The sequence below is a fragment of the Emydura macquarii genome, unplaced genomic scaffold (assembly GCF_026122565.2).
Source record: "Emydura macquarii macquarii isolate MOO-44397 ecotype Brisbane River unplaced genomic scaffold, CSIRO-AGI_Emac_v2 contig_3240, whole genome shotgun sequence".
Lineage (NCBI taxonomy): Eukaryota > Metazoa > Chordata > Testudines > Chelidae > Emydura > Emydura macquarii.
In genome coordinates, this window is record NW_027133377.1 from 2,741,375 (window position 1) to 2,766,350 (window position 24,976).

The following is a 24,976-nucleotide window of genomic DNA, read 5'->3' on the forward strand; positions in this document are numbered from 1 at the left end:
GAACGATTGGTACAAAGTGCTATTAACTGCTGTTCTTCCATAACCAAGTCTTGCATCTGCTGCCTGTCTTCCTTTTATTGTAATCCTAAACTCTGCAGGTCTGTGGTTTTTTAAAAACCATCTAATGCCAAATAAACTTCAGAATGGAAATCTTCATTGGTTCTTCCAATTTTTTCTAGAGCTATTGTCTAATGGTACAACTCTAAGCACTCTAACCATTGCCAAGTACTTACATATACTAGTGTGGTATACTTGAGGCTGTAAAATCTGTAGTTAGAGTTATATTTTGAAAAGAGATACTACAAAACACCAAATTTTTAGTAATAGTTATGGTTGAAAAATTGTTTATCATAATCCCTATTTTTCACAGACATAATTTAGTGAAACAGCCAATGCTTATGCTGAAAGTTTTCATGTTTTGTTTTTGACTGAAAGAGAATTGTTTTGGAAAGTGTGAAGTGATTCACTCACTTATTTTGAGTTATTGGAGAGGGGTGATGGTGAGAACCTTAGCTACTGTTTAAAGAAAACTTCTAAACAGACTTGTTTGAACATAGCTGCTTCAAAATGAGCTGAGCTTGTAGTTTAACATAACCATGGTCCTCACAGAAGTTGGTTTATTCAAGGGTTTTGACTTAGGTAGAACCATATGAAAATTTCTCCCTGAACTTGCTAAGAGGAAAATTGCAGGATGTGCAGTATGACCGTGTATTTTTTTGCAAGCCTAACTTAATTAACTGTATTTTTTGGCTCTTACGATTTTTCATAAAAATAATTAAACTTCAAGTTCATGTTGTTTTGCATTTTAAGAACCATAATAAATCCTCTAAATAAAATTACAAATACGGAACATCTGTTAGCAAGCTTACATACTAAAATGTGATTCTTTTGGACTTAAACTATCATGTGACTATTTCTCTAACTTATTTATTCTAGTTTGGGCAGTGAGCTATCAAATTTTGAGTGTTTGCAGTTGGGAAATACATTTTAATGTTGTAGGAAAACTTGCTTCACATTAAAATATTCATTTTACTTCAGTTGTATAACAGCGGAGATGAGAAATACCGAGGTGTGAAATGCTATGTTTTTGAAAGAGGTTAAGCTTATTCTATAGTTAGTATTGGACTCCTCAGATGCTGCTTATAGACTCTTACGCCTCTGCTTTGTTTTTTCTAGGCTGCTGAATATGTCCCAGAAAAAGTAAAGAAGGCTGAAAAGAAATTAGAAGAGAATCCATATGACCTTGACGCTTGGAGCATTCTCATTCGAGAGGCACAGGTTTAGTGACATAGGATTACATTTCCTTATCTATGGGTCCACTCACACTATTTGGTTCTGGAGTAAAGTCAATATAAACATTTACATAAATCATAATATTGTAAATGCTGTTTGTTGGTTTTCAATTTTTTAGAATCAACCTATAGACAAAGCACGGAAGACCTATGAACGCCTTGTTGCCCAGTTCCCCAGTTCTGGCAGATTCTGGAAACTGTACATTGAAGCAGAGGTTAATATTTTAACATTCTTTCTTATATAACACTTAATAGGAAGTTAAGTTTATACTCTATGATAAACATAACTGAAGTTAAGCACACAAACAAATCCGGGTAAAGGAGGATTTTAAACATATCTTGCCTTTATTTTGTAAAATAGGTGCAAAAGAGTAATTAAAATGAATTCTAAAGTATTTGGGTCTTTTTATGAGCTGATGATTGTTGCATTATGGAATTGCAACAACATTAAAACAGTTTCAATGGTATTGGAGTGCTTTAGCCTTTTATTTACTTGTCGTGTCAATTTATTGCCTCCTGTGTCGTTTATTTAGAGCTCATTTTTTGTTCTTATGTACATACTAATTTGAATTACTTTCTATGAACGTTTGAATCTTTAATATTTTTGCTTCCTAGGATATTTTGAGTGTCACTGAAATAGTCTTTGCCAGGGAGGGTGGGGGAAGGAAATAATTTCTTATGTGAAATGTCTTGAAAATGAATAATTTTAAGCATAAATATTGACTAACCCATCAGAAGTCCAACAAATTTACGTAACTATTTTTATATGTATAAACAGTAGCTCTTTTTTGTTCCAGTTGGCTAAGCCCATAGACCAATCTAAACAGTTTTTATTTCATGACATGCCATGACATTATTTGTATGGGTATTTTGATTTTTTTTTTAACTTTCTGTAGCTAATTGATAGTTTATCCTGGTACACATGCTTTTCACTGGCATCTCTTAAACTATACATTTGATAAATATAGACATTCTTCTATTAGTTAAACTCCTCAAATGCGGGGGATTCTGTTCCTGAGATGATAAATGAGCTAGATTAATCTCTAAATAAATAAATGTCTGGAAATTGGTGAGTAGGAATCTGAGTGGCAAACACATTGCTTAATCCTTATTATATCATATAAATTGTGTCCAAATTATTTCTGGCACTAGATAAGTTTTAAAGGTAATCCAGTAAAAGTAGGAAGTCTGTTGTAACTGAAAACCCTGCATATTGTACTTGAATTACTGCTTATAGTTAAGTGTAAAATGTGCAACATAAATTAAAATATTCACTCTATTTACATATCCTGTAATTGGCACTGTTTCATTTCCCATAAAATATAGACATTAATGAAATGTCAGTTGTTAGGATGTTGGGGTGTGTGTTCTCTAATACCCACACATGACTGTATCTCTTACCCAATCTTAAGGTTAGATCTTGCTACTACGCTACTACCAAGTGCATCTGCCTCCTGCAACCATGCAGATTTAAGTTGTGGGACATAGATCTTAGCCTCAGGACTTCATCAAAACTCTTTCTGTGGGATCATTAGTAACTACTTAGAACTGTTGTTCACTGGAGATGCTCCTGAGTTAAGAGATGAATGAGACTTTCTCTAAGACCTGTGCTGCTTTTTCTGCTCTTTCACCAAGAGCCATTCTTGTATGTGAAAGTAAGACGCCTCAAGCCACTTCTGTATTGGATCTTCTGCGGAAATGGCCTGTCAGGTGTACTGTTCTTTGTCATTTATTTAATGTCATACCTTTCAACTAATGAAAAAGTTAGTAGTAGTTGCAAGCACAAATGCTGTTGAAGCTTAAACAGTTGAGGATACAACTACCCCTCAAATAGGGTGACCAGAATAACAGGTGTGAAAAATCAGGACAGGGGGGATAGGGAGTAATAAATGCCTATATAAGAAAAAGCCCTGAATATTTGGACTGTCCCTATAAAATCAGGACATCGGGTCACCCTATTCTCAGGTGGTATTTCAGTAACATACTGTATAATAACGTGGGAAAGAATGAGTCAGCATTGAGTTAGCTATATCCATGAATATAGAGGGTTTAATTACACTTGGCCTGTAGAATAAATGGAGGATAGAATTAAATCTTTCAAAATGATGACGAAAAACAAATGTGGTTTAGTGTTTTTGACAGCTGTTTTGAGCATGTTACATTTTAAGCTTGATTTCTCTTAAACCAAGGTTAATTGTTTTTAAATCAGTTTTGATTTTTAAATTTGAACTAGTTTCTCTTCTAGTAACTTTCTCTGTAGTAACCTATATAGTTAGTAGTATAAGCAGAAAACTTCTGTTGTTTGTTTCTGCCTTTACAATTCTGTCTGGTAACATGTAGACTTCAGTGTAAGAAGTGAATTTGATTCTTTTTTTCTATTCCCTTCTGACTTCATTGAAAAGAATGAACATACACATTGGATTACTTGTCAATACTGTCAAAATGTTGCTTTAAAATTCATCCTATATGCTATGAGGAGACCCCTCTTCAGAGTAATGTCAGAAATAAACATTCTTCGAACAACGTAGTTGAACCTAAGTTAATTCATACAAACTCATTTAAAGGTGACCTGAGATATGGGCTAGAAGAATTGATTTGTGGTTTCTTTTATTGTTGCTTTATGTTGTGCAAAGGAAACCCTGAAAGGGTTTACCTAAAGCCCTTTCTGCTTGTTTATTACTTTAGACATACCAGAAATATCAAATTTAGTTAGCTTACCTTGGTGAAGGCTTTTCTTGGATGATCCAGAAATGTGTATAGGGAGTTTTGACAGCTCTGAACAGAAGAGGTGGTCATGTTGAATTTTTATCGAGTTGTTCTCAATAAGCTTCATTCCCATGGTATTTTAAATCCTAAACCTACTACTACTTCAGTCATCCATAGTCTACACTTTTTCTGAAAGACCAGACCTGAATTTCTAATGTAAAAACACACACACATCTTTTCCTCTCAAAGAAAAACAGTTTTCATAGTTACATCACAGAGAAGCAAAAAGGATAACAAACAATTGTTTCTCTTGTTTTCTCACCTTTAATGGTAGTGAAAATCTTTCTCTTCAGAGTTTGACAGAATGACAGGAAAAAACTTAGAAACCAAAGTGTTTTGTTTCGTTTTGTTTACTGGAAATAAGTTAGGGTGAAGATTACACCCTCTGGGTTCTGTTAGTATTTAATGTGGAATAGCTTTATATAAATTCAAGTGTCTTAAGTATTAGGAATTTTTAAATCTCACTTTAGCTGATTTCAGGAATTGACCTTTTTTGAGTCACTTTTTATTTCTTTCAGGAGAAAGCAATTCAAATTAGTATTCAACATTGATGTTTTAGCCTGTGATGGCTAAATGCTTTTCTCCCTTGCTTCATTTTTTTCTAACTATCTTACGATTTTCTGAGAGACATAAACCCTACTAAAATATTTACCTCTATTGTTAACTTCAGAATTACATATTTCTGCATCTGTCGTCTTTTTACTCTTCCAGTATGTGTCTGTTCTCTGGTGGACTACAGTAGCATATTATATAAAGCAGTTTTCATCACTTACCTATAACATTTATTGCCAACAAATTTGAAAATAAGTGTGCTGCAGTAAATTGGATACTTTACAATAACATTTTTTGGCATGCTGTACACTGCTTTGGATACTCCAGGTTTCTTATGAAAACTACTGACTTTGTAATGTGTGATTGAATCTAAATATAGATTTGTACTTAATCTGAATTGAATACACTTCCTCTCTGACACCCTTCAGGCAAAACTATTACTACACAAAAATATAAGCCTGCAGCAATGAAAACAGCCTGATTTTGAAGAAATGGTGGGGTGGGGCACTGCAGGGGGCAGTTATTAGCAGTGGAAGAAATAACTCTGTCTCCAGAAACACTTTATCAGGCTGCAGTGTTGAACCACTTACAATCTGCGACCGTTCGGGATTTTATGTAGGCTATCCTCTACAACCTGTTTTTTGAGAATTATTTATATGGCACAGTGATGAGTCATTCTAGTGACGTGTCTTTTTTTTTTTCTCAGTTGATTAACATTAAAATAGTCGGTATCCCCTTGATGCCTTTTTCCAATAAAAAGGCCACTTCCACAACTTGCTTGCATAAATCCACATGCCTCTGTTTTATAGTTTTAAGGGAGCACTTTACAAGTTTCAAACATCCACGTATTCTATAAAAGCTGAATTAATAGTTCAGTGATCTGGATTCTATTCCTGCTCTGCCTACTTGGTTGTCATCTTGGGTAAGTTATTTAAACTGTTTCCTGCCAGTAAATTGGGAATACTACTTACCTACCTCACAGGGTTGTTGTGAGGCTTGTTTATAAGTGCTTTAGGATCCTTGGCTACAAGGTGCTATAGATGTACAAAATATGTATATTCTGATGAATTACACCATGTGAGCCCATGAAACCAGATTCATAATATATATCCTTGATCTCTGATTTTGATCCAGACTGCTAGATGACCTATTTATTTTTAGATGTTTATTTTTATAATTAGTTTAGATTAATTATCTTTCTTATACACTTGAAGAATTTACATGGTTGGCACTATCCTAAATGTTTCAACTGTACAGCAATGAACACCTGTATGAAACTTTTAGTTACCTTCTTAATTTTCAGGAATTTTCAGTGCATTCCTAGTTTCCTATGGAAAAATGGATCAATAGAAAATCCTTTGAATCAATTTGTTATAAACAACAATCTATACTTACAAATATACTTGAGCAGGAGTATTACTCTAATTCTAATCCTGAAATTTGAAATTACATTTCTGAAAGATTTTAGAATCCCTTGCTGTAGTCTTGGATGCTCTAGGCAAGCTTACACCACGCTAATTTCATTCTTGCATGGGCTTATTGCAGTATTTCCTTGTTCAGGCATTCTGCTGTTGGGAGGGTTAAAAAAGTTTGCTATAACAAGATATTTAAAAATCACCACCACAATACAGTTCTGACAAACACCTAAAAAACCCCAGAAACTGTAATAAATGCAAAGATAGTCCATGTGTTTGTAGGTATTTCAGCTGTTGATATGTATTTTCACTGTTACACATTTCTCAGTTTAACTTGTGTGTAATGCTTGCACTAAAGAAAACAATTAGATAAATAGAATAGAAATATTTTTAATTTTCATATGAACGTAGTTTAATTTAAATGTCGTTTAATAGCAAGAGATGTAGTACAATAATTCTTTTTATGGGAAGGTGAGAGAAGGAATAGGACTTGAACTGTATAATGAGAGGCTGTGATTGGTGGGTTTGCATTTCAACATAAACATATACATGAGTATCTTTAACTCGTGTAATTCAAATTGGTGTGAATGTTAGCCAGAATGTATCATTTCAACATATTTGTACATGAAAAAATGTAACTTTAATAAAATCATTTAGAAAAATGATTGGTTTTGTTTAAAATGTGTTTTTCTGCTTGACAGTATTTTCTTACTTCTAATACTTTGATTTGGGGGGTGGAGAAGGAAATTGTGAATATATATTTTCAAAATTAGTGTTCTGTTTGGAAAATGGAATTGATTTCTGTCAGGATGAAGCTGGTGTGACCTAAAGTCAAAGTAGACTTCACCACTGCTGATATAACTTTACTGGTAACATCTTAACTGAATTAGAAATAACGACTGTTTGCTAAATTTATGTAAACCATCTTATAGTAATTTTAATGAAAACTATACCTATATAAAACTTGCTGCTCCAGTTACATAAGCGTTTTGCATGGTAAACTTTTGCTCCTGAAAAAATGTTTTACAGAATTTCTGCACATCCTAAGCCTTGGAAACTTCTGTCCTAAGCTTTTAATCTCTTTACAACTGTACTACTTATGATCTTTTCTTATTCTTATGGACTTGTTCCTTGTTAATAAATGTTGTTCTGTCTGTGTGATTATTGTAAACTTATACTAGAAAGCAATACAATTTGTCTGTCTCCTGTTCCTTTTGCCCAATATGTAAATATAGGGATGCACAATTTATAAAGTGAACAGAGCATGTTTTGAGTTGTGTAATATCAGATACTTTTCCACACAACCACAACTGATTAAGATTTTTCTGACTTAAAATAGATCTACAATACTGAAGTGGAAGATTTTGAATATTTTTCTGGCTTCTGTAAATATCAATTAATACATAACTGTTCATTTAACTAATTTTAATAAATAATAAAGGGGGTGCTAGACATGATTTCTAATATTAATGGTGAAAGGGCAAAATATGATCCAAGAATATCACTCTTTTGTAGTATGTTGCCATTTTCGCATGAACAAATGGGCTGTTCACTATTCTGTCTTAACACTATTCTTTCCACTTGATGTGGCAGTGGAAACGTTCACTTTATAAAAGTTGGCTACCTGAACACTGTTCCTAAAGATATCTACATTTTAGATTAATTAGAGAGCATCAAACATACTACAGTAGAAACCTTGGGCCTCCATTAGCTTCATCTTTCTATTCTGATTTTCATAGGAAAAACACAAGCATTTCACTTTCCTTACTGGGTACAATTTTCAAAAATTTTGTAAGACCCACTTACAGAATTTATGTAGACAATTAAAACTTCAGCCATTGCTTTTTTTGCTATGATAATGGGCTAGTACTATTACTGAATTTTCTTTCCTGTAGTTAGGCAGAAGTTAGGCCTCTTTCCAATTTGCAAGAGACTTACAGTACAATATAGAACTTTCTCTGCCCTGCAGTGTTTATGGCTGGGTCACTTGAACCTGGAATGAAAGGGCCACTATAGCCAGCTTTCTTCTTACCTTGTCTTCCTCATTTTTTTACCTCACTCCAATTGTCAGGTGGTCAAATATCTATCCCTACTCCTTGGACTACTTCAAAAACTTACTGTCATTATTTTTTGGCACACCTGTCAAATGTATGTAGATAATAGCCCCATTGTACACTAGAATAGTGCATGTTTTCTTAAATCTCAAATCCTTTTGCAGAATGAATTTTACATGTTGAAGGGAACATAGTGACCTCTCTGTATCAATCATGTGACCAGTCATGTGATTTACTCTATTTAGTTATGGGATTCATTGTTGGATATGAATAGTGTTTGTTTAAAATTGTACATCGGAATCTTTTTCCTAACTACTACAGGCTTCTCCACTCTTAGTGCCACATGATGTCCCATGTCCAGTGACAGTGAGCTTGTAAAACGTTTGTAGTGAAGTGTCAGAGAGTTGATTAAAAATATATATATTTTATTATACTGTTATGAGATGATAATTTAATGTTTGACAGACTTTGAATATATGTATAGGCAACTCCTACATGAGAAGATGGCAATGTATGTGTGCAGTGAACATGTTTGCTTTCTGTTTGTACATAAACATTTACACATCTTTGTGTGTCAACATAGTTTGTATTTATGAACCAGCTGATATATTTTGTACATTTCTTGTAAAATGCAGTGATCTTATCTCAATCTGTTAGTAGTAAATATTTACATTATGGCAATTAGATTGGGACCTTAGTGCTTTTATTTGTCTCTGATCAAATTAGCTAACTTTTGTAAGAACGGGCACACTTTGAGTGCAATACAGTTGCTTGTGCCATCAGAAATTTGTTTGGTCAAGTGTATTGTCAAAAAACGTTTATATTAGAGCATATGCAAGCCATCTGCATTAGGCTGACAGTTTTATTGTGAATAGTCCAAAACTGATCCTCTAAATTACACATAGTCTTAAGTGCTCAGTGTCATAACTGGTTGAACATCTGCATTTTATTTACTTCCCATTTGACTTTGGTTCCAAGAAGCTTAAATAAGCAATATATATTCATGCAATGAACTTCCGAATTAGGTGCAATTCAGTCTCCCATCAGTTCCCTCATATCTCCTATTAGCTCATCAAATGGAAAACAGGAACAGTTTAAAGTGGAAATCTAGTTTATTAGATTTTGCTTCACTTAAAAAAAATTCTATTCATTGGGGTGGGGAGTAACTTCAGTTACAAAATGCAGTTAAATAAGGTTCTCACTTAAACCCTTATTTGTACAAAATTAATAATAAAAGACAGTCTGGGACTTTGGCACCCATTCATCTGTTGTAATATGTATCTTAAAGTATTTTCCATATATCTGAGTTTAGGGTGGAGGATTAATTTGTTAGGTTTAAGTCAAGAGACTTCATACTGCTAACTAGTTTTGTAGTTCCTCTCTTGCTTGGCGTACTCACACTTGTGTGTTTTGGACACCTTTATTCAGATCTCTCTTATCTTGTAAAGTTCTGTCACTCTCTTCTCTTATTACTGTACAAAATCAATAGTTTTGTAAGATGAGAATGGGTCATAAATGGTTCCTAAAAATTGTTGGGGAATGTCTGTAAGGATGTAATTCTGCCAGTACACAAGTGTGTGCTTACCTTTACACATGAGTAATTTCATTGAGCTCAGTAGGACAACTTAACATGCATAAAGTTAAGCATGTACTCTAAGTATTTGTAGGATTGGGGTCTTGAATAATAAAGGGATGCTTTCAGTGACTCTCAAAATACAACTTAGATTTTTCTTTACTACTCTTAGGTTTGGGGAAGATAACTTTTCTCTGTGCCTTACCAAAGGCAAGACACAAACACATATTTTCTTCTGTTCCTCCATCTCCTTGCACATCTTCCCCTTATCTTCCTCCCGAACACACTTGTGCATAAGCATTACTTGGATAGTACTCTCGTGCAGTCAGTGGGGTGCAGGGAATGAATTATTCTCAGTTGCGAGTGGACTTATTTTGTGCTCCTCCTTTGCAGTTATTGACTGACTGTAGAGTAGCAGAGAAAAACATTTGATTTCCTTTCTTCTACACTAGGAACATGGTAATGGAGGTTTTTGAGAAAGAACTAATGTTAAATATGATTTGGAAAAAGTAGGGTTATGACTTACTTTGATTCTATTTTTCAAAAACAAAATTTTCCTTTATTTTTAGAATAGAAAAATTAGATCTTGCCTATACTGCCCATCTTGCAATGCATACTGGGTGCCTGGAGAGCATATGTTTGTCAAAGAAATTGTGCATGTGATTACTGCAGAAGGAAGTCACTTTTATTCAGGCACCTAAACTTCTATTTTGTAAACATCTATTTAATTCCAACTGCTTTTAGAATAGTTCTTTGCTGTTAAAGATTCAGCATCCCTGTCCTTTCAGTTAAGGGCTCAGAGCAATTTAAGACATGGTTGAGCAGAAACACAGTGAAGAATTGACATTTCTGACACTTTCAAGGTAAAAACAGTCCCCTTTTTTCTTGGGTGGAGGTAGGGTGGGGATTTAGATGGTCTTTGTTTTATACATAAAGAAGCCAATAGGAGTTAAACAATTTTTCCACTTTTTGCACTTAATATCCAAAATTCCTGGTTGTTTTGTGTGTGTGCGTGTGCGCTCGCATGTGTTTAAAAATATAAAATCTTCCATTAGTCTCTAAATAATCTTTTGGATTCCTGTGTAGGTAAATCCATTTACTGGATGTGGGGATATAGTGTAGTTCACATATGAATGTAAATGGACAAAACAAAAGTTTAATTCTGATTATCTAGATGAGTTAACATGAGTATAGTTTGGTACACTTAGTTGGACCTTACAAATGATTTGAAACAAGATGATGTGTACAAACAGACCACACTTGGTTTTTTTTAGTCCCAGCCTTTTTATAGATTTTTATGAGAACTTTCTATCGAACCTGTAACCTTAGAATAGTTCAACAGCTCAGTTCCAGTTGTGTATATTTTTGGAGTAGCTTATCTTCAGTAGTGGTGGTGTCTAGACAGAGTTAAAAATACATCTAATCACAGCCTCCCTGGGGTAAAGCTTGTATATACACTATGCCATCTATATCTTTACATGTAATAAGTTTATAAAAAAGTTCTGAGACACACTTTACATTTCATTTTCTTTAAGATACCCAGTGGTTAAAATTAACAATTTATTAATATTATATACAATTCAAGAAAGTACATGTAGGGAAACAGCTGAATACAAAGCAAGGAATGACTGAACTAGATTGTCCTACTTTGTCATCCAGTCTTGTGACTGCACTTTCAGAGTTTGAAAAACTAACATCTTACTAGCCACCTGTGAACAATTTCTGTTGATTTGGAGGGATGGGCCCGAGTATACTTTAAGAGCAACACCCTCACAAGTTTCCCAGCCTCTACCATTAGCTGCTGAGAAAGGGGAAGATGCCAGTATTCCTAGCCAAGGTGTTGTCCCTGGGCTCTAGTATAGGATTTTGAGCGTAGAGCCAGTGTTGAGGCCTGAGACACATGTGACACGATAGGATTGGCCGGGGGGGTAGATAGAAATATCAGGGCTAATTTTAGTTTTCATTAAAAACTAATTCCTTGTCCTGTCCTTTAGGAAGAAATCTTCAAATCTAAACGTTTAACTAGCACTGAAAGTTTATTTGTTGGTTTTTTTTCTATGCCTTCCACCCCCTTAAAGATCATGGGTTATTCAGTTTTTCCCCACCTTACAGTTGCGCTAGCCTGGCCTTCAGTTATGGGTTTAATTGTCAGAACTGCAGGTCAGTTCAAGGTTTTTGTAGGAGTAGAAGGGGTACTGGCTAGTGGCTACTAATGTGCTCCAACTGTTGCCAGTTACCTCCTTGCTGGCTGCCTCTAGATCTGTATCTCACTCCTTTGCTGACCAGACAATGTGATGGTTGACTACAAGAAAGTGTAACTAAGTAGCATGAAGCAACCTAGTGTAGAAGACCAACTATGGGACTAAGACCACAGAACTCCTGTGTTGTGATCCTGGTTCTGAGTTTGGTTTCCTTCCTGTCCTCTATCAAGTTACTTAACCTTTCCATCTTAGCTTCTTTGTCTCTAAAATGGGGCTACGTTATACAGATGTTATGACTGAATAGTTAGTTCTAGTAAACTGCTATAAAATACTAAAATTCACTGGAATGGGCACACAACATTCAGTGAGAGGGGTGATCTGAATAATTCCTTGTAAAAGCCTCATAATGTTTGCAGCTATGCATAGGCACCTGCGATCCACTTCTGCAGTGAGATGAGGGGAAAGGAATATTATTTCAGTGGCCCATCCCAAAATATGTAAGGATGGCTCTGTTTGATTTAGGCAAGCATAGAAAAAAAAATTTCTTACTAATTTTTTCCACTAAAATAACATAGAAACTAGGCAAGTTGTAGAAGGGAGATGTTAGTAATTTTAAAATTAAAGGTTTAAAATTGCATGTGTGTATGGACATAGTATACAGCTTTCCATATGTTCTAGTCACACAACAGCAGAAATGTGCTTACTGGAATTGAGTAGATAAGGAAGAACTGTATTTCCATTGCTGTATATGTACTTATGTAAAAAGATAATGCCTTACAGTCTTGTGCAAGCACCTACTACAAATCACTGACTGTTGGAAGATGTTTTGTGCAAAAGCAGAATTGGAGAAATGAGTAAGAAGTTTCTTCATTAAGCATGAATGCAACTGATCTAACTGGAGTTGTATGATTTTCCCGGATAGATTTGATACATGGAGATTTTGCAGTTAAATTGGATTGGAGGGTAGCTTCTCTTACTAGTTCTGCTTTTGGGCAAAGAGTATCCTTGATATTTCTTATGTCTCTAACCCTGTGTTCTCTGAACACCAACAAAAGGGCATCTGGCAGTAGAGGTTGTTTTTCTTAACAGCATTTTTTCCTCTGAATTTCCCTGTATGGTTTTTTTTTTTTAGTTAATAATAATGCAGTGCCAAGGCTTGAATTTGAAATGCAATAACCTCCTGCCCCAACCCTGAGATTCAAATGTTAAAGTTCTTCCACCAGTGTTGGCACAGTTCCATTTAACATACTCTAGTTTAGATCCATGCAACTTCCTAGATGCTGGTGAGGTTGTAGTGGTATTACTGAGGGCAGAAGTAGGCCTACTACATATATAGGAAGATACATCCTCATTAATGATCTGGAGGTGGGGTAGATTGCACCCTCAGCAAGTTTGCAGATGACACTAAACTAGGGGGAGTGGTAGATACCCTGGAAGGTAGGGATAGGAAACAGTGACCTAGACAAATTGGAGGATTGAGCCAAAAGAAATCTGATGAGGTTCAACAAGGACAAGTGCAGAGTCCTGCACTTAGGACAGAAGAATTCCATGTTCAGCTATAGATTGGGGACTGACTGGCTAGGCAGCAGTTCTACAGAAAAGGACCTGAGGGTTACAGTTGATAAGAAGTTGGATATGGTCAGCAGTGTGCCCTGGTTGCCAAGAAGATTAATAGCATATTGGGCTGCATTAGTAGGAGCATTGCCAGCAGATCGAGGGAAATGATTATTGCCCTCTATTCGGCATTGGTGAGGCCACATTTGGAGTATTGTGTCCAATTTTGGGCCCCTCACTACAAAAGGGATGTGGACAAGTTGGAGAGAGTCCAGCAGAGGGCAACAAAAATGATTAGGGGGCTGGAGCACAAGACTTATGAGGAGAGGCTGAGGGAACTAGGCTTGTTCAGTCTGCAAAAGAGAAGAATGAGGGGGGATTTGATAGCAGCCTTTAACTACCTGAAAAGGGGTTCCAGGGAGGATGGAGCTAGGCTGTTCTCAGTGGTGGCAGATGACAGAACAAGGAGCAACGGTCTCAAGTTGCAGTGGGGGAGATGTAGGTTGGATATTAAGAAAAAGTTTTTCACTAGGAGGGTAGTGAAGCACTGGACTGGGTTACCTAGGGAAGTGGTGGAATCTCCATCTTTAGAGGTTTTTAAGTTGCGTCTTGACAAAGCCCTGGCTCGGATGATTTAGCTGAAGTTAGTCCTGCTTTGAGCAGGGGGTTGGACTAGATGACCTCCTGAGGTCCCTTCCAGCCCTAATCTATGATTCTATACATATTTAGCAGTATAAACAGCAGTCTAAAATGTGTTCAGTGTGGCCCATTAACTGTTAAAATTTGGAATTAAATTTGTATGTACAATCAGAAGTCAGTTCTAGTGTTCAGTCACTAGTAATCTTTCATATTGTCTGAAAGCAACATCTATAATACTTAAATAGTGAAATAGCAGTTCTGTTTAATATGACTGGGGACCTTGGGATATAAGAAATCCAATGGTTACGCTAACATTTCTGAAGAAACCAGGTAACTAATGCCCCTTGGAGCAGGGACCATCTTTTTGTTCTGTTTGTGATAGGCGCTGTACAATGAGGTTGTGGTCCATGATTAGGGCTCTTGGGTTCTCGGGTAATTAAAATAACAAATGGATTTCTGTCCTATTGGAAGTGTTATGCATTCTTAATAACTTGTTAATATGGGTTAAAAATGAGCGCTACCATGAGTGAATGATAAGTATAGAGCCAGTTATTGTATTGATGCATTGTTTATAAGTGGGAGTTGTGCATACAACTTTTCTGCTCCTGGATGTGTGTGGATTGCTTTTTCTGAATTTTTCAGAGGGGAGTCAGTAACATCAGAGTTTTAAAACAGGAAAAATACTTTCACAAGTCTGTCTCTATACTTTGAGAATATTGACAGCTTTACATATTCAAAAAGGAAATCTTGCATTCATCTTAGATTAGATTGACAAACTTTATATTGAGACATGGTCTTAGGCCAGGAGTGGGAATTCTAGAGTTCTAACATCACTTAACCTCTGTCTTCCCATTTGTAAAGTACTGCTAAAATATTTATAGGGGTATCATGACAATTATTGGCCTAGTGCTTTAAAGAACGTACGTTAATACTATAGTAAAAAAGAGAGAGGTTCATGTGAGCTGGCCTTTAACTGATGAGAATTTGCAGCCAGATGTTCAAAGTTATTTAAATATCTAAAGGTATAGATAGGCACCTAGTCGGATTTTCAAAAGTGTCTAAGCAGGTTAGATGCTTTAGAAAAATCTCACTAAGGACTTATCTGGATCTTTAAATGTCTAAATATCTTTGAAGATTAATCCCTAGTCTTGCTGAACACTAGACAATGCCAGAAAACTATTTAAGAAGAAAAAAATATAACCATATGCTGAAAGGGACAATATAATATTTCTTTGAGAGTTAGCTTCAGCATTCAGCTTGACCATATTAAATCTGAAGTATATAAATGGATGTCGATTCAAAAGTGTGTTGATTCAAATGAAATGAAAATTTTCCTGAATGTCTGCAAGAAAAGCAGTTGTCATCAATGGAAACAATCGTTAACTTAAAATAGAGATAAAACTACACAGAAAGTGCTACTTACATTAAAATGTAAAAATGTCATTAATTTTTCTGCCACAAAATGTGCTTGAATGAATCTGAACACAGAATTTGATTGTAGAAGGCCATAAATTAATGACCAATGAATTAATATGTTAAGGCAGTGTGCTGTGTTTTTTTCCCCAGGGTGATATAGATGAATGGCTGATTAAAAATAAGACAGTCTTTACAATTCTAAATGTAGTGCATTCTGCATTATTCTGCACAAATGTTTTTGCTGCAGTATTGGCAGATTCAATTAAATGGATCTTCCATAACAACCCAACCCCTCTGCTCCATTTTTCCTGTGCTGAAGAACGGACAGAGGACTACAGTGCTGTATAAGAGAAACCTCATTGTTTGAAAATGGCTTTTTGATTACTAACATCCAATCAAGTACTACATAGTCATTCACTGTTTTTAGTGACGTTCTTTGATTTTGATATTTGAAAACCATAGTGTTTCCTCTGTTTGCAGAAATTTTAGACTTTCCTACTTTTCCCACTTAGAAATTAACTTCCCTGTATTTGCTTTTGTGTAGATGAGTTTAGTCATCTGTTGCTGTTGATGGGTTTTGCTTTGATCAATTAAACAATGGTCATGAATCCACCAATTGTTCTCTTATATTGTTAATGGTTGAAGGTCAATCTACGTGTTGAGGTTGACTGGTAGGTCAATAACTGCAGTTAAAAGTTTTGTCAAGACAAAACTTTCTGTGGTGGAGATCAAGCCTCTGTGTCAGTGCTCTCCACTTCAGTGCAGGTCCTATCAAAGAGTATTCATAGTGGTGCTTCATCACCTAAGTGGCCAGACTTGCAGCATGGTTGTATTGAGGACATTTGTGAGCATCTGTGATGGTGCTTACTACTGTTTGTTTGGACGCACCATTTCCTTCAAAGGACAGGGGTAAATTCTGAATGAGGGGAAACCGCTTTGCTCCATCCTTTCAGCTAGTCTGCTCTTGCTGTTGACTTGTATTTTATCCGTTTGAACACATTAGGTGCTGATAGACCAGACTCTTGTTCAAGCTGCAATTTGATCTTTTTGTTTCATCAAAATGTTTCAGCTGTGCCGTGTTGGATGTGCACTACCACATCTTCTGGCAAAGTGAGCTATTGAGTTAATGCAAGAATCTCCTTGAGATTAAGGGGTTTGCATGTCCTTCTGTAATGAATGATAAACCTACCATCTGTCTTACCTTAGGAACCTGAACCAACTAAATGGGACAAGGATGACTACACTACAATGTTACCTAAAGGAGCCTAACCCTCTGACACACACACTGTACATCTGTAGGCAAATGGCACCTTTGAGTCCTGAGATGAGGAGCTAAATGCTCTTTTTAGATCCTGTGCATTAGACACCAGAAGAATTTTGGCATTGAGATTATTTAGGGCCTTGTGATAGTCAGTCCACCTAGTCTTCAGCTGCCTGTTTAAAAATCTGTATAATACATTGGCAGTCTCCAAAGTGGGTGGTGTACAAGTGCTTTGCACATCAGGAGATGGTTTCTCCCATCCTCTTCACAGTTTTCCTGTGGCCTTTGTAACAGTTTGCATAGTTCAGTGGTCCTGAAGCACGATTACAAGGACTGCAGTGTTGTAGCAGGGAAAATGTCTTTGAATCTAAGTAATTGCAATGAGTGCTACAAATCCCACATGGAGAAATAGCTTGCGTTTCAGAAGGTGGTTCACCCATTTGTGTCTCAAAGAATAAACATGTGGGCTTCCAAAACATTCATAGATGAAGTTTTAGAAATGTCAAGCAGTAGGTATGAGTATTGTGTGATGTGGCAGTCGGAAAATATCCAGTAGACACACACAGCATTAAATTTGTCTTTTCAACAGGAGGTACAGCAACAGTAACTAGAGGACCTACTGGGTGACACCATTACTTCCTTTTGGGAATAATGTGGAGGCCAGTCTCAAGAACATTGTGTGTTCTGGTACAATCCTACTTCTCTCTTCTGAGAGAATAGACCAGGGGTGGCCAACCAGTCAACGAAGAGCCGCAAAGAGTCTCATTTACCTTTTCAGTTTCCCCTTGTCTCTTACCCTTCAGGAAAAGCATGTCAATTTCAAAGCCCTGCAAAGAGCTGTGAGCCACATTTGTATGACCAAAGAGCCGCATGCGGCTCGCGAGCCACGGGTTGGCCACCCCTGGAATAGACAGTGGATAAGGAGTGACCTTAGGTTATAACCAATACAAGTATTCCCCAACAGGGTGCTGATGTTGGCAGGGACTGAATCTTTGCATTTGGAAAACACCTACCACCCTTCAGGTGCGACATGATCTCAGCAATATTGCCTTTGACTTCAAAGCAGGAAAAACTTTTTGATTTTTTTTCCCTTAAACTTCTGGATCGAATAATTAACCTTCATGTGTCTGCCCTGTGTGATATCCCTGTCAGAGAAAGATAAGGACTTTCTTCCTTCTGAGTCCCCTAATTGCATACATATGGGTCCTCGGCATTTTGTCAAGCAGAGTCACAATACTCATTTTTGCAAAAAACAGGTAAAACCCATCAAATTGAGTTCACAGGCTCATCCCTGCAGGAATGCAGCAAAGAGACATTCTAGTAAATATTTTAAAATAAAACCCAACATCAAATTAACATTTGAGTGAAAGAGAAAAGAAATCTCAAGAGGACTACAGTGTATCTTGTATCTTTAATTTCAACCATTTTGTTACCTTATAACTAATAGCTGAACAGTACTACCAGTTTAGTTTTGCCTTTTGGACTGGTGGCAGGATACTGACTGATAATGGAAACTTTGTTTTCCACTTTCAAGATAAGTTAAAAATAGCATTTCTTGAAGCAATCTGAGGATTTCCCCATGTCACCACTGAGTGCTGGAATCACTGGAGTTCTTTAACGTAATTATTCACTGATTTATTATTCTCTCCCACTGCGACAATTGGAATATATGAGACCTTATGAATATGGCTTATCTCAGGGCCCTTTCTCCATTCCCCACAAGAGTCAATAAAATTGTAAACCTTGTGAGGAGACTTTGCTAGATTAAGCCAGTTTCAGTAAAGAGCAAGCTATAGATATTGGGACTAATAGCCACAGCTAGTCATTGTACCCATAGCTCATCTCCATGAGGCAATCTCAGTGGGCTGAGGTTTATGTGGGTCACTAGCCATGCATGTACTCGGTGCCCTCTTCATGAACATTTGGTAGACCACTAGGAGCAATTTGGAGATACTTCCAAACTTACGTCATTTAAATTGTAGTAAGCATGGATTTACGCACTGAGATATGGAAAAGGAGCGAGTGTTTCACACTCAAGGAACTTCGTTTCTGCAGACACCCATGTTTCCATCTAAATTTACTGGAAATTAAGATGGTCCTGTGTACACTTCAAACCTTCAGAGACCTAGATTATTTAGGTGCTATGGTACTACAACTTAATAACTAATAAAAGATAGTTCTGGTTAAACAAAAATCATACCACCATGTTTCAAGTTTAATGAGCAGGAAGAAACAATGCATCCCCTGTATTTGAGAAGCTGTTGTAGGTATGGAACTGTGCTTTATTCCCGAGAATACTCCGTGTCCATTTACTTAGCATGGAAAGGAAACACATTAACCAACTGGCTGAGCTTGTGTGTAATTAGGCCTTCACAAGGAAACAATGTACCAGAGTAGTGGTGCCATCTTTTCCAGGGCAGACACTCCCAAGACTGAATTCTGTTTCTTGCATCTTTTCTGAACAACTACTAGATTTGTGTGCACACTACTGCTCTCACCATCTCTTTTCTTTCATGTGGCAGAAACTTCACGAATGTCTGTTCCTATGCTTTTCTCACAGTAAAGATCCTGACTAATCTCTGAAGAACAAGGGTTTTGTGATCCTGAATGCCTTTTTAATAGCCAAGATAGATCTGATTTCACTGCTACTGCAAATAACCATGACCGTTCCTGTTGGATAAAGGATCTTGTCTCACATGATCATTCATATACAGGATACCTGTCTGCTGCTCAACCTGGGAACTCTCCCGTCAATTTTTTTTCCGAAAAGAGAGATCCTGAAAGGGTCTTAGTATCTCTGAATGGGTGTCTGTGCTCTTGTTGCTGGAAAAAGTCTTTCCCAGCATGAAAAGGGCCAGTGTGAATCTCATTATTTATACCAAATAAGCTGCTTAATTACATTCTTCACATGATCCATATAGTTACTTTGACTAAACTTTGTTTCCCATGAGCTGCTGAAGGTAAAAGTTTCTTCTCAGTAATTAAGTTCATGAGGCTTCTTGCATTTAAAATATATAGTTAGGTATAGTGACATATTTTCTCAAAACACTTTGCTGCTTAAAAAGTTCCCACTGTTATCCAAGATTAGCAGTCTGTTTTATTAAACTCTTCTTTTGAGACACTTGGTAGTTGTGAGCTCAAGTTTCTGTAGTTGGAAGGTGTTATTCCCATGGCCTCAGCTCAGAGAGGGAGAAGATGTCCAAGCTCGTTACATACTTACGCTCTTTCAGAAAGAATATAATCAAGGGATTACAGGAAGTGAGTTTGTAATTGAGCTTTTTATCTGTTGTCCCCATTTCGGGATTCCCCAGTTGTGTGTGCCTTTTAGGTAGTCCCTTTGTCAGTGAGCATAACTCCTTTATCATTGTATGAGGATAAAAGTATACACCAACCACGTAAGTAATAAACAAATAATAATCATATGCTACTACCAAAGGCGGCAGAATTATACTCTACACAATCAAACATCCTGCTAAAATGTTTTCCACAGTCATGTACCCATTCCAGCAATATTTTGTTAATAGTTTAGTGTTAGGGCTTGTCTATTTGTGAAGGTTGTACCTGTTTAAGGTGTGAATTTAAACCAGTTTAAAATGGTGCAAACCTCTTAGTGGACACTTGTCAGTTAAACTGTTTTAGACTTGAGCTAAATAGATCTACCTCATTTAAACTGAAATAAGTATCCACTAAGGGGGTTGCACCAGTTTAAATTGGTTTAAATTCGCACCTTAACTTACACAGGTATAACTTTCTCACATAGACAAGACTTTAGATGGTGTCTTGGGTCTTACCTGGAGAGGACTAAAACTCATGTCTAATTCATTAGCATTGAGTACATGGTCCTGCAGTTCACACTACAGTGGTGTGAACTGCAGTGCATATAAGCATACTGTGCTGTCACTGCCCTGTGTAGAGCTGACGGGTGTGAACTAAAAGGTACCTAGTTTGCATTAATGCTGCCGTTTATACCCCCATAGTCTGAACTATGAGGCTATAGTAGGCATGCCTGCTATCTCAGTTGACACTGGTTCAGTAGAATTATTTGGAGTCTGTGCTTTCTCATCACGGTTTAAATTTATTACTGTTCAGTTATCTTGATTTTTTTCAAATATTGTAACGAATATGGATTTCCTTCATTGTTGCTATAATAAAACTTTTGCCCGCTTGACTGGGTGTAGATGTGCTGTTTTGTTTTTGTCTGCAGTTCTGTATTCTGTGGTTTGTATAGAATAGCGTGCAACCTTGAAATCTTTTAAGGGATAGTAGACTGCAATGTAAAGCTAGAAAACAATGTCAGTGGAAATGTCGTTCAAGTAGCTTCCATTAATAAAGCTCTAAGGCATGATTTATAAGAAAATGTATTTGGGCTGTGTTGTTTCTCTTAGTTTGTTACATATAATACCTAAACAATTGCAGATCCACGTAATCAACTGAACAAATAAATCTGGATGTGAAAATAACTTCCAAAACTTCATAAAATAAGTTGAGAGATCCTCATGAAGCTTGAGTCTTTTTATTTTAATAGTTTTATACCCCAGAAACAGCAATAAAATGTGTGGTACAGAAGATAACTAACCCAAGTACTTCAGCTTATTCTTTTCATTCTTGTTCCTCTGCCTCTGTATAAATTTTTTTTTAAATTAAGTGGGAGGAAAAAACTATTTAAGAAACAATTTTAGGGAAACATTATCTCGTTAGTATATGGTTTCTCTACAAAAAATTGTAAAAGATCATAACTTCCATGAAGAATGCTTACCAATATGTGTAGTCCTATTTTGAGACATGACTTCTTGTCATGAAAGTGTGGTTAATTTATAGTTGTGACGTATAGTAAAAACAGTGGATAGAAAAATGGTTGCACTAGAGTTTCACTTTACTTATCCCGCCACTTTCAATGAATATGCCAAAGTGTAAATGCAAAATAAACCCTGTTGTCATGTTGGAAAATAACTCCAACCTAAACTTGTTGGAAACTTGTTTCCTTCTCCTGCCTCCTCTTGTAGATCAGTTTTTGCTACGTTGGATCCTGGATCCAGATCATCTTTTGCTATGCTGCCAGCTTGTATTCACTTTAGGTGATTGAATCCTATTACTGGTCAGTTTTTATATATATTGGAAAAATGGAACACACAATAGATTAGTAGTCCACTGAATGTAGGCTTTTATGTCAATAGGCTTATTGTTTCCCAGGTGTTTTTTCCATTAAAACATTAGGTTAATTAATGTTGGTCCTGAATCAAGGATGTATAATCCTGCAAGAGATTGGTAAACTTATTGTGGGATGCCAATTTCTCCTGTAACTTCCATACTACCCCCTTCTCATTTACATATAATATAGAAGGAGAGTGGTGCATTTGGCTTGTGTCCTTGGACAAGTAACCTGCTTCAGAGCTAAAGTCCTACTACAGAACTGGTGTTTCACTAAAAAAACAAATGCAGGCTACTGTTGTCTGAATCCAGATTGACTTTTGCTATGCTACCAGCTTGTATTCCCCTTAGGTGCATGAATCTTAATACTGATTATGGTATTCCCACACATTAACCTAGTCTGCTCAAACATTAGTTTTCATACAAGTGTAATTGAATTCAAGATAATGTTGAAGATTTTTTTATTCTAAACAACATCCTTATTGTATAGATAGTTGAGATCAAGATTTCATTATTAATTGAATCTTTAAGTGGTTTAAAGAGTTTAGGCCCAAAAATTAGGCTATTGGGAGCTGACTGGATAGTTTTGCAAAAACTAACAGTTAAAATTACGTATTTAAACTTTTCTACTTACATTTTTTTAAAAGCTTGTCCTTTTTTTATGATAACTTTTTTGGATAAAGTGTTAAAAGTTAATCTAATATTAAATAAAATTTGGGAAATAGGAAACAACTTTGTCTTGTTATGAGGTTCTTCAAACCTTTATGCATGTGAGTTACTTCACTGATAAGTAGCCTTATTAAAGCCAAAAGTACAGTAAGGTTTGTCAAAATATAGGTGCTTTGACAACTTTTTAAATACTGATTATGTAATTCTCCATATTTTCTTAAATGGTGTGTTTGTGTGTAAAGTTAAAAGCTGCATTTCCTTACTTGTGTTACTAATACTTTAATTTTCTGATTCATATACATTAGTACATGCATCAGTGATGGAGTTCTTTTTTTAATTTTGTGAAACATATGTTTAGAAAAATAAAAATAATCCCTCAATTTAAATTTGAGACTAAACTACTTTTATAATGTTCTTTTATTTTCCCTTTTTTATGTCTTTATCAATTTGAGTCTAATAAACTGTTACTTCCTCTTCCTAGTGGTGGTATGTACTGTAGTCCCCAAATTATTAGTTTGAAAGTAATTCATGGATTCTGTTTCTCTAATTGTAAATTGTGACATGTAAAATAATGATTAATGGTATATTGTTGTCCTGTATATGTTGAAAGCACAATCAAACCATGAAAATACATGTTTTCTAACTTCAAAAGAAGAGAACACTCTTAATTAAAATACAAAATTAGATTAAATTTAAACTTATATAGACTTATTGTTCTGACCATGTCTTTTTATACTTCTGCTTAATTGATACTAATATGACTTTTTCTAATTTCCAACATGGGATACCCATTGAGGTTAAATTTAACCTCCCAGGACATCAGTAGAGGTAGAAAATAAACAGTTATAAACACCTTGTCTTCCTTTTTTTTCTTCCTGCTTTCAGTGGAGGAAGCAGTCCTGGACTTGAATATCCTGTAATTGAATTGTGAAGGTTTTTTCATATTTTAAATCCCGAGTGGCTGCACTATTTACAATTGAAGTGTAAATACTATTCCAGTAAAAAGGCATTCCCAGGACAGAACTTAAGAAAGTCATCAATTCAGCCTGATGAAGGGCTTAATCCAAAGTCCAATGAAATCAATGGAAAGAATTCCATTGTCTTCCATGGCTTTGGATCAGGCCCTGAGTGTCCAACCTGCAGTATGTGAGGGGACTGATTATTGAGGAGAAATTCAGCAGCAAAATTTAGAAATGGTAAAAATTCATCTGAAACCATTATTCTCTGTTGGATACTAGTTTTGTATTCCATAATAAAATCTTTACCTGTTTGCTATGATTCTGAAAGACTGCAGATATAGAAGATTAGGTTTTTGTTATGTAATTGTCAACTTCTTGAGATTAAACCTGACCTCCCAATCACTAACATTTGGGAGACTTTCTGGTTAGTGTGATGGAAATCACTGGAGAGAAGTTCCTGGTTTTCTGATTTGCCCTTGGCGGAGTTGGTTTTTGGACTCCAGAGGAAATATGTGCAGAAAAATTCATATTTCATATCAGCTGAGGCTTTCTCTGTATTTACATTGCCCCATCACTAGTATCTGAACACGTCAAAATCATCAACTTGTTTTGTCAGCATTCTGTGTGATGGATTACTGTCCCTAGTTCATAAATGGGCAACTGAGACAAATTAAGTGACTTGCTCAGGCTTCCACAGGATTCCTATGGCAGAGCTGGGAACAGAAGCCACATCTCCTGTATTCCAGTGCCTTAACCACAAGGCCATCTTTCCTATAATGCAGCTCAGTATTGTTGAGTTCTGTTTTAGTTACTGTATTCTCCATGTAGTGCAGTACTACTCTTGTCATTCATGATCTTATGATTGAAACATGTAGTGTGTAATGAGTTAAGGCACTATCTGTATGTAAGCCCTACTCTCTAATAAGATAAAATAATAAGTTGATAGCTCTTTGAATTGGTCTTGGGATTCCAGATTGTGACTCTTTTCCTATGATCTGACCACTATCTTGTTAGTTCAATTATTCCTGAGTTGAAGATGTTCTTGACCAGTTTTCATGGCCAACTTTAGGAGACTGATATTTTAGTTGAGTTCCATCAAGGTGTAAGGAGCTGTTGTTTGTCTGGTCTTTTTTCACCATTCCTACAGTAAATTAGTGAGATAGTAGAGTTAATTGCTGTACAGTGCCATCATCCAAATGTCTCCTAAGCATTCCTTTCTTTTTGCATCATTCTTGTGTTACATTGCATTACACTGCATTTATATGCAGTAAGTGAATCTGTAAGGAAAGAATGATGGCATACCAGCAGAAGACAGACTCCAATCAAGCACTTGCATATTGTGGTGAAGCCAAGGAAGGAGGCTTCTTTGTTTCCTCTATAGAGAGGATGAAGAATTGTCTGGCATCCTAGGAACTTGTGGTGATCTCTTCAGTCTGGTCTCCTTGTGGCCCTTTACCCGTTAAGCCATTGCTCACCT

At 36.1% G+C, this 24,976-nt stretch overlaps 1 protein-coding gene across 1 annotated transcript in view; it reads left to right on the plus strand.

Moving 5' to 3' along the window:
* The window catches only part of CSTF3 (cleavage stimulation factor subunit 3), a 77,056-nt gene that overhangs the window by 10,271 nt on the left and 41,809 nt on the right, over nucleotides 1-24,976 (plus strand). The window contains exons 2-3 of the mRNA XM_067532102.1: nucleotides 1,177-1,278; nucleotides 1,412-1,507. Coding sequence (XP_067388203.1) covers nucleotides 1,177-1,278; nucleotides 1,412-1,507 — 198 coding nt within the window. The remainder of the gene's footprint in view (nucleotides 1-1,176; nucleotides 1,279-1,411; nucleotides 1,508-24,976) is intronic.